Here is a 15,114-nt window from a genome sequence, read left to right on the forward strand (position 1 = left end):
ACTCACGACATGGAAGAGCTTCCCTCAACACATCAGAGCCTTCCCCCTCACTTCTGGAGTTCTGCAAGGAGCTGAAGACCTGGCTCTTTCAGCACCTTGGGGAACCACACACCTACAAACCTTCCCCCCTAGCACCAGAATACCCTCAGGTGATTAGTTCGCTATACTAATCAACATAACTGTGTCCATTTTGTTTCTAGCAGGAACTTGAAAGAATGGCTGGTAGAGTGTTTGTTTATATTGTGGCCTATGTGGGAAACCTTGGTTCTAGTTAGTGAGTACTAGGGGGGTGCTCCATTCTTGTCACTGCAGACCTGTCACTGTGGTTAGTCCTGTTTATGTCCAAGAGAAATGTCAAGTTAACAGACTAGCACTTTCAATTGTACCTTTGGAAGTGCTTTACCTTTGATACCCATTGTTAAAACCCTTGCAGCAATAGGTTTTTGGGTAATACATCATCTGCCCATGATATTTTCACAGAAAATAACACTTCTTACTTGACTCCTTTGTTTTTCTATTGCTATAAAGCCATGATTTCTACTTTTATTGTCTTCTTAGGACTCTATGGTGTCGGCAAAGCAGCAGAACACCCACCTGCCTTGGTGATTCTCAGCCACACACCCGTGGGTGCCACGCAGACTATTGCTTGGGTGGGCAAAGGGATTGTCTACGACACTGGTGGCCTCAGTATCAAGGGAAAGGTAATACTGCCAAGCTTTTCTTGTGCGTATTGTCTTTGGATGATTACCCATGTGCTTCAGAAGATAGCACTCAATATATCCCAATCAGTGTATTTTTATTGTCTCTTTGGTGCATGCTCTGTGAACGTAGAGCAGTTCACATTTTCCAATCAGATGTTTTTATAAAATAAAAAATAGTATTACATTTTATTGTTGTGCATGGAGACTCCAGACAAATTTTATTATGGTAAGCCATCTATTCTTATTTTTCTAAGCATTTAGAGGTGAGCGATGATACATTGGGCCATGTTTTCAGACTGTTTTTCAAGTAGAAAATTGCTTTCTTGTTAGAAAGAACCTGGTAACAGTTTGATTTGAACAGCCAATACGTACACCTTGTTCAGAAAGATGCCCTTTAAAAGTCTCTGTTTGTCTTGTCTAAGTAACTGCTGCTGAGTCTGAGGCTCTGTGCACGGTCTAAAAACTTTGGAAACAGATTTACTTCCCAAGCGCAGTCTTTTAAAACATCTGCTGCAGACAGTAACTTTGTGGTATTGCAAGACCTGGAGAGAGACTCCTCTTTCTGACACAAAAAGTGAGACCGTGGAGCCTCTCAAGAGGCAGGGTTTTATTTAAAGTTTAGGCTGCAGATTAAAAAAATCATGCACGGTGAAAAATGTTCTGTAACTAGCCTTGTCTGATGCAGATGCAGTATTTTATACACCTCTACAAAACGGAGACTGGGTCTAGGTCATATGTTTTGTTGCTTCCAGTGCTTAATTTGTAACTTAATAAGTGCCAGGGCCCTCGTCGAGAGACTACTGGAATATGCACCACCCATTGCTCCCCCTTGCGGCCTCGCCTCCTCCCTGGTTACTGAATTGTTCACTTTGTTATTGTGCTCAACCTTAGTTAACTCATCTTTGTTTAATCATGTTCAATTTGTTTAGTTTTGTACTGCCTTTGTTAATTTCAGTTGTTTCTCCACCCACTCCATTTGCCACTGCTTTTTGCCACTGCATCTCCTTCCCACCCTCAAAAGCCCTGCCCACCACCTCCCAGAGCCGCTCCCTCCTCTTAGGACCTACTTAACGGAGACCTCTGTGTGGCAGAGCCAAAGGTGCACCAAAGCAAAGCCCATCTGCTCCTGGACGACGGGCAGAGTCAGGAATCTTAATTCTCCCACCACAAGCCGATACACCGCGGCTGAGCTCCAAGCCCTGGACTCTAGACCCCATAGCAACACTCTTCTCGGTGATCAATGGTAGGGCCTTTTTTCTGCTGTCATTCTCATTCACCACGGCAACCACGACTGCTTCAGAATAACTCCACTACCTCCTGCTCATCGCACAATCACTCTGCAAGCACGCCACCAAGATCTGGGACACCATCACCATGACGTCATCTTCCATACAGAGACCTGACTCAACCCTGCATCCACTCTCGACGTCACCTCCGAAACTCCAAACGGCTACAAGATAGCACACGGGGACCGCATCACCAAACACGGAGGTGAAAACGCCATCATCCACTAAGATACCATCCACTGCACCACAGACGACACCACCCGATCATGGCACACCTCAATTTCCAGCTCCAAATCGACGGCAAAACCACCATCAGGGGCACCCTAGCTTACAGACGTTAAAGACCATGCCCCCAGTTTTTGCGACGCCATGCCCAAATTAATTTCTCTGCACACCATCGACTCCAAACACTACATGTTTCTCGGAGACCTCAATTTTCACCTTGATAACCTCAAAGACCCCAACACTGCCATCCTCCTCGAAAGCATGAACCACATGAGGCTCAGCCAAATAGTCACCAACCCCACACACTACGGAGGACACGCGCGCAAACCCCATCTTCACGGTCAACAACAGTCCAGTACAGCCATGTCACCGAGCTCACCTGGACAGACCATGTCATCGTCCACTTCACCATCACAGGTTCTCCCAGCACCGCCACAATGACTCCCAGGACCTCACACTGCAGCTGCAACAAAGTATCAGGGAGCCAGGGGACCAATGCCCTGAACACTTCACACCCTGACATCGCAGCCAACCTAGAACAGGGTGTCAAGCACTTCTCTGCCTGGTTCACTGATTGTGCCAACAGAGGCTCCCCTGTTAAGCCTACCAAATAGGCCAGTTGGTTTACCACAGAACTGAGAACCGCAAAACACATGACATGCAACTAGAAAGGAAATGGCAGACCAACAAGGAGCCCACGGACCAAGCCACCTTCAAGTGGTCCCTCAACCAATGACGCCAACTACTGAAAGAGACAAAGAGGAGCGCCCTGGCCGACCACATCGAGAACAGCTCTAACCTATCATCAGAGAGTACTTCAACTACTCAGCGACCAAATGATCATCACCCCTTCTCAGGAACTCTGCGACACCCTGGTGGACTTCTTCCACGATAAGTTCGGGAGACATCGTTTACTTCGTATGTGTTACATCGCATGTCATTACAACGCGGTCGTTACAGCGACTGCGTTATTACTTCTGATACATCCATCTGCCAGTGGATTCCTCACCTTGTGAATATCCCCCTTGCGTCAGCAATGTTCGGAAAATTCTTTGTAGCACGCCGGCGTGGATGACGTCATAGGAGCACGGCATCGCGCGCGACTCAGTCTGACGTCACCGACCACATATTAGGCCTACGTTGCCGTGATGACATCAGTTCCCTTTTTTCCGTGTCGTCGATGCTAACGGTTTCTGGGATCTTCTGTGATTCAGATAGTGACTTTGTTACTATTTGTGTGTTACTGTGTTTCTGTTCTTCGTGGAAGATGTCGTCGAAGAAGTCTGGGTATAAGCAGTGCGGCTCGTGTGCCCGGATGATGTCTATGACAGATCCTCACGACGATTGTTTGTGGTGTCTGGGTTCAGACCATGATGTCAAAGGCTGTCGATCCTGCTTTAAGATGAACCCTAAGGCTCTGCGAGAACAAGAGGCAAAACTTCTGCTGGCAAAGGTGAAAGGTAAAGAAGCCAAGAGATCTTAGAGGTCAAGGTCTAGGCGCTAGGAGATCGAAGCAGAAGGCAAGATCGAAGTCGCGATCGAGGTCGAGGGCCAGGTCTGAGTCGGCATCGAGGTCGGCTTCGGGACATGCTTCGGGTTCATCGAAGAAAAAACACAAAAGGAAGAAGCATAGTTAAAAGCATCATTCTGGGTCATCAGACTCGAAGAGGAAGTCTTCTTCTCGAAGACATAAAAAGGATTTTGTGTCTCCTTCTCCTGTTTGTGAGCCTGAAGGTGGTGCCTCGCCTGTACGATCTCGAGAGAAATCTCCGGATCCGGAGCTGGAACCGAATCCGGATTCGTGTCAGTCTTCGGAGCATGAAGAAGACGTGAAGATTCCTCGGGCACCGACTCCGGTGGATAACCCAGAGGGTCAAGAGGAGCCGAATCCGGAGCAGCCTCCTTCGGAGCAGCCATTGGGTTCGTACCCTCCATTTCCTGATCCTGGTCAGGACTCTTCACATTTCCTTAATGCCATGTTTGGCGTATATGCGAGGGCAATGTACCCCTCTGGAGCACCTGCGGGTCCCATGGGTCTATTGTCGTTTAACTTGGGTGTCCCTCAAGCTTATGCTCCGGCTCCTTTTCTGCCATTTATGCCGACGCCATATCCACCGTGGCTCGGTACGGCGCCGCCGAGGTCATAGACTACGCACACGGCTTCGCCGGCTCCGGAGCGACCTCTGGATTTGGATCGGGGTTCGATGCAGGTTCTGGCTTCCCATCCTCCAACTTCCAACTGTTCCGGTTCCTCCTTTGACACCGACTCCGTCGGAGTCATTACTGGATCTGGCGACTTCGGTTCGTCTGGAGTGGTCGAGGCGTAGAGCCCAGCTCTCCTGGAGGAGAAGGAATATGAGGACCCTGATGTGGAGGAAGGAGAACTTCAGGAGCAGGAGGATTTTTTTGTGGATCTCCATAGTGCAAGTTAACTAGAACTTTCTCCAGAATGGGGGTTGCCTGCAGTTTCGGATGCACCCTCTAAGGATGTGGCGCCATACCATGTGGTTATTAAAAAGGCTGCTGAGCTGCTAAATTTGACTTTACCTACAGTGGAGTTCAAATCTAATATCCTCATGGAGGTTTTACATTCGCCTTCTTCAGTTGTTGAGCCGACTCTGCCATTCACTGAGGCTCTGACTGGACCAATTTTGGAAGTCTGGAAAAAAACATTATCTGCTCCTGCGGTGTCCAGATCAGTGGCGAGGCGATATAGGGTGGCACCTGGTGACCCTGAGTTCTTGACTTCCCATCCTCCGTACAATCACCATTGCGTACAATTACATTGCAAGTCGTTACAGCGACTTGCGGTAGGGGGGCAGAAGGTGTTGGATTTACAATCCCCTGCTGTTGCACAAAAAGGAGTAGGAATAGTAAATTATACTATTCCTAAGTCCAGCGCGCCCCCTACAGCAAGTCATTGTAACGACTTGCCATGCAATCGTATGCAATGTAACACGTGTTATAATGACATATATTTGATAAGACCTCCACCGTCTAGAAAAACTTTGAACCCCAATCCTCTGCTGCCAGCACCCTCAGCCTTCTCACTCCCATGGAATTAAACCCCTATGCTTTCTTCGACCACCTGTTCACCGCCTGGGACCAGCTCGCCACACAACACCACAGCCATCATAAACTCCATCCACTCAGAAGCACCCATAGACCCCTGTCCCCACCAAATTTTCAACCTTTGGAGCAAAATGATCGGCAGCTTGCTCACTGCCATCTTCAACTCATCCATACCCACCGCCACCTTTCCAAAGTATGGAAACACACACAAGTTAACCCCTTCTCGAGAAACCTGCCAATCCCAGTGAACTCGGGAACTACTGCCCCATCTATCTGCTCCCCTTTCCAGCCAATGCCCTCTCAAAGGCCATAAACCGCCAACTCACAGAACACCTGGAGATCAACAATCTTCTGGACCCCTCCCAATCTGTATTCTGCACCAACCACAGTACCAAAAGTGCCCTGATCGCTGCCTCCGACGACATCAGAACCCTCCTCCACCGGTGAGAAACGGCGGCCCTGATCCTCCTCGACCTCTCAGCAGCATTCAACCCCTCAAGAGGCTTCATCACATCAGAATACAAGGAGACACCCTCAAATGGATCTCACCCTTTCTCACCGGAAGAATCTGAGAATCCGCCTACCACCTTTCACCTCGGAACCCAAGCACATCATCTGCGGCATCCTTCAGCTTGACCCTAAGCCCTACACTGTTCAACATCTACATGACCCCCTTGGCAAACATTGTCCAGAACCCACTAAATGTAAATGTGGGTGTACTTGTAAAGCTCGCTGTGACTCCAAGGAGTATCCTGGCGCTGAAGACCGCTGGAGAACCCGTCCTGGTTTTCCCTGTGAGATTGTCCCTTTCTGGGTATCTCCAAGGTGAAACAAGGCATCCCCGGTGTCTGTGGGGGGCCGTTGTAGAGATGAGACAAGCCTTAATGCCCAGAGTTGCCGAGTGTGTTCCCTGGTTAGAGTAGGCACCGAGGCGAGAATTATCGAGTCCGTTTGACCCTGGTCCACGACCCTGCCGCGTCGGGAATTGAACCCTGGTCCCGGGCCGTTCTCTGCTTACGGGTCTGCCGCCTCTAACCAGTGAGCCACACCACTCCAAATGAATATCATATCCCCCGCAGGCAACACCCAGCTCTTCTTCTCGCTATCAGAAGACCCCTTCACCACGAAGGCGAACTTCCCCAGGTGCATGATGGGCATCGCCGAATGGATGAAGAACAAGTGCCTGAATCTCAACATAGACAAAATGGAAGTGCTGGTCTCCAGGAACAACTCCTTGTGGAACAGCTCCTGCTGGCCTACCGAAATAGTACCAACCCCCACTCCGACAGACCACGCCCGCAACATTGGCATCCTCCTGGACAGCAAGCTTACCATGAAAAACCAGATCACGCAGTCTCTTCCGCCTACCTTCTCACTCTGCATGCTCCGAAAGATCTTCAAATGGCTCCCCGTCCACACCAGACTAACCATCACACAAACTCCAGTCTACAACCAGCTGGATTACGGCAACGCACTCTACTTGGGAATCACTATGCACCTCCTGAAGAGACTACAGACCATATAGAATTCAGCGGCCAGACTCCTCATCGAATTCCCCAAACAGACCCACAATAACCCCACTTCAAGAAGCTCCTCTGGCTTCCCATTCTGAAGAGGTCAGTATAAGATGCTGATCCACACGAACGAGGCTCTTCAAAATCAGGGACCAGCATGCATCAACCACCTGAATTTTACCAACCGTCCAGACACTTGCGCTCCACGTACCTCTTCCCCCCCCCCCCCCCCCCCCCCCCCCCTATCCGCAGAAGTAACAGTACAAGACCCTCCTTCCCCTATGTTGTGGTGAAATCCTGGAACAACCTCTTCCTCCACCTTCGGACCTCATCCTCTCTTCTGGAATTCAGAAAAAGTCCTGGCTGTTCAACTGAACCTATAGCAGCTATTTTCTCAGCGCCCGTATACTCTTGTGGGTGATTAGCTGCGCCTTATAAATCCAGTTTAATTGATTGCTCCTGACCATGACGGTACCAACACAACTACTTATCAGACTCCTACAAGTGTGACAATTCAGACTGTTCCAGACCCTCAACGCTATAAGAATGGCTTGGGTGGCAAGCATTAGTAATTTTTTATGTGAATTTATTGAATAAACAACTGTTGTTGTGCTCATCTCTAAATTAGACCACCATGTGGGCAGACTGTCATAAGAGACAGTTTTTTTAAAATATATTTTTATTTTCTAATAACTGAAAGATATGAAAAATGTACATAACTTAAACAACAAGTTGCACTTGGACCATACATGTTTGCTTGGTTTTCTCATCTCTGGCGACTGTCTAATCATCATGGAACATAACCGGTACAGAATGACCTCCACAACCCCAGTGTATGTTTGAAGTTACCCTATAACCCCCAACTCACTCCCCCGTACTTCCTGGGATCAAAAAGGTCCTCTTAGTCTGGTGTCCCTGTTTTAGCAGTTTGTGAGTCCCTGGCGCTTCAAGTTTTGCCGTAGTATCATGCTTCTGCCCCAGATTTTCATGAGTTTTTTTGGTGCACCCTCTACTTTTATATGTCACCCTTTCTACTTCCATATAAACATCCATACCCTGCTTCCATTCTTGTGTGGGAGTTTCCTGCGTGCCCCAGTGGCGTGCAATGTCCTGTTTGGCCACAACTGGGCCCTGCAAACCAAAGAGTAGCTGGGTCGAAGGACATCAATGTTGCATGGGATTCCCAAGAGGGTGAATTTAGGGTCTAATGGAAGGGAGATTCCCAGGATTGCATTTAGTTCTTTGGTATAGTATGCCCCTATATGTGGGCAAGCCCAAACCATGTGGAGAAAGTTACTTAAAGCGGCCCGGCAGCGCAGGCCCTGGGGAGACTCTGCACGTCCCATTTTATGTAGTTTTTCTCTATCATAGTAGGCCCGGTGGAGGATTTTGAATTGGATGAGGCGTAGTCTGGCCTTGATCGCGACTTCTCTAGGGGTACATTAAGGCCACTTCCCAGTCTATGCCTTCCATTTCCCCCAGGTCCCCCTCCCATGTCTCCCTCAATTTGCCCAGAATATCGGGCATGTTGTTATTTATTGTTCTGTAGGTGGAGGAGACTGGCTTAGTTGTTAGCTCTTCCTGCAGTAATCTCCCTTCAAGTGGTGCGTATTCTGGCAATTCAGTATCCTCTATATTCTCCGCTCCCCATGCTTGTCGCATTTGAGCATATTTAGGTAATTGGGAATTGTGGAGTTGAAATTCCGCTTGGAGGGTGGAAAAGGTTTGAGTTTACCCCTGGCTGTGGTATCTCCCACTGAGGGAATCTGAGCAGGTCCCATGTTTCAAATCCCTGAAGCCTATTAATTTCTTTGAACCAGGTTCTCTTCCATAGAGGGCTAGTCCTAGTCATTTGGTGAGCCCAGCAGCCTGGTGGTTCTATCCCATGCCTCTTTGGTAACTCTGGGAGCAGGCTGTAGGTCCCCTTCCCTCCATACAGATAATGCATTAACAATTGTGGTGTTAGTGTCTCCCTTTCCAGTCTGTAGGTGGGATGGTCCCCTGGTGCTTGTATCTAGTTGTTTATGGGTGTGAGGTGGGCTGCCCAATAGTATGCCTCTATGTCCATAAGCGCTAGTCCCCCGTTGTATGGATTATTATTATTATTATTATTATTATTGCATTTATTGAGCGCACAGCTACCCGGAGGTTTCCCGGCGCTTGCCTTTGGAACCCGTCCTGGCTTTTTTCCCTGTGAGATAGTGCCTACAGGGCATCCCCAAGGTGAAAGCCAGGCATCCCGCCGCAGGGGGCCGTTGTGGAGATTAAGCAAGCTTAATGCCCAGAGTTGCAGAGTGAGAACCCATGATTAGAGCAGGCACCGAAGCGAGAATTATCGAGTCCGTGGACATTTGAGCTCAAGACCCTGCCGCGTCGGGAATTGAACCCTCGTCCCGGGTCTGACCTCAGCTTCCGGGTCTGCCTGCTCTACACCGTGAGCCACACTTCTCCATGGATTACATTGTTGTGGCTTTAGGGCAATTCTTGGGTGTTCTTTCAGCCATAGCAGCCAGCGGAGTTCAGGGTCAATTTCCCTGGATATCGATCTGGAGAGGGGGTGATATGTGTTTTGTAGTGCATAGAGGAATTGGGGCACAGAAATCATTTTAAACATAGCTGCCCAACCCATTATGGTGAGAGAGAAGTCTCTCCATCTGTCCGCATCCTGCTTAAAGTTTGATAGTACCCACTGTATATTATGTGTGTGGCTAATCATTGGATTGGGGTGAGGAAAATCCCAAGGTATTGGTATTTCTCTCTGGCAATATATAGGTCCCCTGGTAATAATGGCCAGTCCGTGTTTTGAGTTGAGCTGTTTAGTATAGATTTATGGTAGTTGACCTTATACCTAGAAAACCGGCTATGTTCCTCCAGGATGTGGAACACTATGGGGATCGTTGTGTGTTTGTGGTACATAGAAGGATATTGTCTGCATATAGTGACATGTTTTTCTCCCCTTGGTCATCCGGTGTAGTCCTAAAGCCCCCCACCCCCGGGTGTTGTCTGATTAGCATGCTAGGGATTTTATCACTAATGCAAACAGAAGTGGGGACAGGGGGCATCCCTGCCTGGCCCATGGAAATTAGGAATGTGGAGGAGATCCTGCCGTGTACCCGTACTTCTGCTTTTGGTTCTGTATATAGGAGGGACACCCACTTCGTGAATCTCGGGCCGAAACCAAATTTAACTAGAACGGGATCCAAGAAGGGCCAGTGTTGTATGATATCCATACAACGGGGGACTAGCGCTTATGGACATAGAGGCATACTATTGGGCAGCCTACCTCCCACCCATAAACGACTGGATACACGCACCAGGGGCCCTGTAGTACGCACACCAACCGTGACAACACCTCAAAAGGCCATGCCCACCTCACTCAGGCAGTCTGCACATGGAACAACTGTTCATGCGGCAATTGAAGGGCACACAGCAGGTAGGCCGCTCCTCCATGTTCGCTCCCCCAGCGCGGAGCAGGGCTGTACGCAAGGGGGGTTGTCTCGTCACTCCAGGCTCTTTTGGGTGGTACGGAGTCCCCTGTCACCTCAGTCTGGGCCCGATGGTGGTGTGGGGAGCAGGGGCAGGTGATACAGAGACGGCATGCAGTCACCCGTCTCTGCCTGTTCAGTCGAGGCGACTTGACCCACGTCCTCAGTGTTCTTCATTGCAGATGGAAGGGCCCGCTTACCGAGAGAGCTCCGCCACGTGGGGGTGCGGACACTAGATTCTGCTCCCCAGGACTCCAAAGCCTTACCTCTCCGCCCGCGGGAAGGAGGGGTGGGTGAGCAGCACACGACCGTTCCAGACACACAAGGATCCAAGAGTGGCCCCCTACTCTTCCTGGCCTGCCCGCTTATTTGGATCGTGAGGGCAGCTTGTCCGCCATCTTCTTTGTCGGCATGAGGCTCGGACCGGACCACGCCCAGCATCTTCAAATTAGGTATTCCTGCTGTCAATAGGCGGTTTTATTTGATCTCTGCCCCTTCGGGTTTGGATTTAGGAAGCGTACATCGGTTCCATGTTAATATGCTGTGAGCATTTCCTCTCCAGCCGGGAGTTTTGTAAGAACTCTACTTACCCGGCCATGTTTAAGGTCACCCTAAGTGCCAGTATTGGCAATTAAGTGCTGGTGCCAAGCACCAGAACCCACTGGCTAAAATTAAGCACTGGTTACTTCCAAATAGCACCATCCCACCTGTAATGCCGGAGAGCACTTGCAGTACTTCGAACATAATTGGATTGTTCATTTAACTGTGTGATTGATGAGAGAGTAAAGGTAAGTTACTGCAGTTTACAGGGGGAAAATGTGGTAAAGCTAGAGACTATGTAGAACCTATTTATGATGTAGGCTAAATATATCTTGCTCTCATACCGTCTACCTTTATTTCTCTGCAACATACGTGTTATTATTCTATAGCGATGTGTCATTTGTAAGGCATTGCAGCACACACTGGGTGTACAATATAAATCGCTGCAGGCTCCGGTGCAATATGTGTTTAAAGTCATTATTGAGTAGTGAGGACAATTCAGAGTAGACCTCTTTCAGGGTAGCTTCCCTTCTATGCTTAAAACGCACTACTGACTGATTGGTCTAAATTAATGTTGAAGTTCAGCATCACATGCCAGAGCAGGGTTCTATCCTTCTGTGTGCAGCACCTGCAGTGATGAGATTTTCTGATTTTGTCTGCAGCACCTCCATTCCTTCAAGCGTCCGTCCGCAAGATTGTTTGGTTCCAACTCTGTTCACCCCCCTATATTTGCAGACGGGACACAGATTAAGTCCATAATCGGCATTGCTTCTAATCATGTTTTGGTTATTTGGGAGACCATATTATAACTCTTGAGAGGACCATTTACACAAATATTTTCATTGGTAACATTTAACGCAATGATTGGTCTGATAGTTGCATGAATTGATTATTTAAATGTGAAATAGATGTTCATTTTTCTAGACTACAATGCCTGGTATGAAGCGAGATTGTGGCGGTGCGGCTGCTGTTCTTGGGGCCTTTAGAGCTGCAGTGAAGCAAGTAAGTGACAAATCATGGCTTTCCCACATTGAGTCTGTTTCCGATCAGTGTGTAAGGATTTAATGTTCAAGAAGTCTTAGTGGCCCTGTGTGACTGCTGCTCCACTAATCTAAACAGACGGTAATCCATTCACAATACAGACTGTATGAATAATTCATAATATGGGACACGATTAAGTTATGTGAATTAAGCACATTGTGTGAAATCCACAAGAAACCTACAAAAGAAACAAGCAAGTAGTCTCTTTTTGTATTAGCAATCTCTAGCCACATGACCGACAGAAAGGCTGTGAGAATATGGGTTGTTGGTTGAGTGGGGTGTGGACCCTCTTCAAGCAACAGCCACAATCCCTGTCCGGGTGAACCACTAAAGTCACTAGGTTAACCTATGCTTAAGCGTTTGCTAGCTTGGAACAAAAGCAATCAGGTCTAACTTGGAAGCAATGTGTAAAGTATGTATGCAGCCTCAAACAGCAACACAAGTCCAAAGCCAATTTAGAAAAATAGAGTACATTTTAATAAATAATTTGATCCCAAAACGACAAATCCAATTAGTAAAACCAGAATTATGAATTTTAAAATTTTAAGGTAAAAACTAGCACCTAAAAGATCAAAGCCCCAACTGCAGACATCAAGTAAAAAAGAATATGGCCGATTGCGATGAAGCGTGAGTCGGATGCAAAATGGGATGGTGCCTGGTTGGCGCGCACCTTCAGATTTAGAAGAAATTTCAACAAAACGTCTCTGATAAGTTAGAAGTCCAGGGGGGCAAAGCATCAAGCAGTGTTCGAGGTGTAGGCGTCGTTGTCGGGGAGCCGCTGAAGTCGTGGTGAAGAGTTCCACATTCAGACCTAGTCTCTTTTTGGGAAGTCAAAAAACTCCAGCAGGACAAGGCTGGAGGCTATAGCCAGCGAGCACTCCCGGATTTCCTGCTGCTACAAAGTCAGGCCAACTGGCGATGCACCTTGGATGGAAAGAGGAGCAAGTTTTATGTTTTTTGTCTATTGGGGCACCGTTGCCACCACTTCAAGGGTCAAGGACGGGTGTAGCAACACTTGGAGGGCTAGGACTCCCTCAGGCTGGGTCTAGTGCTGGTTTAACACTGTTGGGGCCTTTTGTTTCCCTGATGCCCTGATCAGGAGGCCTGCCAACCAGACCTTGGAATCTCTCTAGTCCTGGGTTCAAGATGTGGAAATGGCTCAAAAAGCAGAGCTGGCCTCTGAGGGTTCAAGGCAGGATTCAAGCAACAAAGCAGTCCTTACACAAGCCAGAGCAGCAGGCAGTCTTCAGACAGTCCTTCCGTAGGTCCAGAAAGTGAACTGAAGATGGGGTCTGGGGTTCATATTTTTATACCTGGTGCCTTCTTTAAAGTAGAAGTTTCCAGAGAATTCCCTTTGAAGTGCTTGGAGTTTCTTTCCTGCTCTGGTTCCAGGCTGGCTGCCCGCTCAATGACTTGACAAGTCCTTTGTCAAAAGGAAGAGCATAGCCTATTGATCTTCAAGTGGGGCTAAGCCCAGCTCCAGCCCTCCCCCCCCCCCCCCTCCCCCAATCCCATCTTCCTGACCTACCTAATCCCTCTATTGTGTGGCTGTGTGAAAGGAATATGCAAAGTTCAACTGCCAACTACATCCATTCTTGTGACCCAGGAATAGACTGCAGGCACCAAATTATGGAGGAAAATGCCAGCTTTCTGAAAGTGACATTTTAAAAGTTGTAACTTAAAATCCGACTCTACAATTAAAGAGGCTTTTAAATTACAGTTTCTCTATCACCTAAACATGAAATCTTTACTTGTTCCCAATCAAAAGTTAGAACTTATTAGATGTAATATGGCAACCCAATGTTATCCTATGGGAGAGGTAGGAAAAACGAATTTGAGTTTTTAACTATCAAGACATGTAAAACTTAAAAGTATATGTCTAACATCTTAATTACAATGCACCCTGCCCTAAAGGCTACCTTAGGGGTAAAAGAGGAGTTTAGGCTTGGCAAGCGATTTACATTGCCAAGTCGAATTGGCAGTTTAAAACCACATGCAGGCTGCAATGGCAGGCCTGGAACATGTTTCAAGAGGCTACTTGAGGTGTGGTACAATGAGTGCTGCAGGTCCACTAGTAGCATTTATTTTACAGGCCTTGGGCATATAGTTTACCACTTTATAGGTAAATTAAATATGCCAATCAGGTGTAAGCCAAATTTACTATGTTTTAGGGAGTGAGCATACACATTTTAGCAGTGGTAAAGTGCACAGAGTCTTGAAGCCAATAAAAACTCATTCGGCAAAATGGGACAGTGAAGGCAAAAAGTTAACACAGGCCCTTCAAGCAAGCTAAATTGTGGTGGTCTTGGCTGCCTTCAAAGCTGCAGTAAAGCAAGTGAGTGGCACTTCATGGCATCCCCCATGGCAAGAGTGCTTTTTTCTGTATCACGTCTATATGTGCTGCATAGTGAAGAGAAGCGTCTTTTGCATGGCAGGGAACACCCTTGCTGTAAGCTTTCACCAAATGGTAGTATGCATTACTCATATCAGTATTCTTTGTTTGGTATAGTGCCTTTAAGAAAACTCCACTTGCTATTTTTCCCGGTGGTTTTGGCAAAAATATTTTATAAACAATTAATATTTCAATCAGTGCAACTGTTGAAGACAAAATGCACGTAAATCTATTTTACAAATATTTTTTCCAATCTTTTGCTATGCTAGTGCTACAGAAACTTTATAACTGTTTAAATATCTGAGCTTTCATCAATGTAAAGCCTTGGTATGTGACTGGAAACAGTTTATACTCCATATTTATGTGCTGCGCAGCGCCAGCCCCAACAGAAATACATAGTATTTAACAAGACATTAGCTTGAAACCGTAACAAAAGATGTGAGGAGCATTCTATATCCCCCTATATTACATAGCAGTATTTCACGTCATTATTCACGGGATTGTACATTATAATAGTTCTACCCTAGGGGATGATGGACCCGATCTTCTGAGGTTTGTGTCAAGTAAGATCTATCTTTTTATAAAGAGCCTGCTTCACTTACCAAAAAGAGTACAAGTTGATTTCATAGGCTTACTTATGCCATTTTCACCAAGTTACTCGTTTCAGAATAAAAACCATTCAAAACACTTTCTAGCTTACTACTGCAAAATATTTCTCGAATCGACCCTTAGTCACCAATATCTGTTTTTTTGTAAAGTCTGCACTGTATTGTAAGGCTGAATAGTTGGTGGTTTACTTAATTGATATATTTCTAGCAGTTTGACTCCATCATAAGTCATGCCAGCAAAACTCTCGGC

At 47.2% G+C, this 15,114-nt stretch overlaps 1 protein-coding gene across 1 annotated transcript in view; it reads left to right on the plus strand.

Moving 5' to 3' along the window:
* The window catches only part of NPEPL1 (aminopeptidase like 1), a 71,282-nt gene that overhangs the window by 16,430 nt on the left and 39,738 nt on the right, over window positions 1-15,114 (plus strand). The window contains exons 6-7 of the mRNA XM_086932634.1: window positions 559-701; window positions 11,748-11,825. Of these exons, the coding sequence (XP_086788760.1) occupies window positions 559-701; window positions 11,748-11,825 (221 nt within the window). The remainder of the gene's footprint in view (window positions 1-558; window positions 702-11,747; window positions 11,826-15,114) is intronic.

The sequence above is a fragment of the Lissotriton vulgaris genome, chromosome 7 (genome assembly GCF_964263255.1).
Source record: "Lissotriton vulgaris chromosome 7, aLisVul1.2, whole genome shotgun sequence".
NCBI classification, from domain to species: Eukaryota; Metazoa; Chordata; class Amphibia; order Caudata; family Salamandridae; genus Lissotriton; species Lissotriton vulgaris.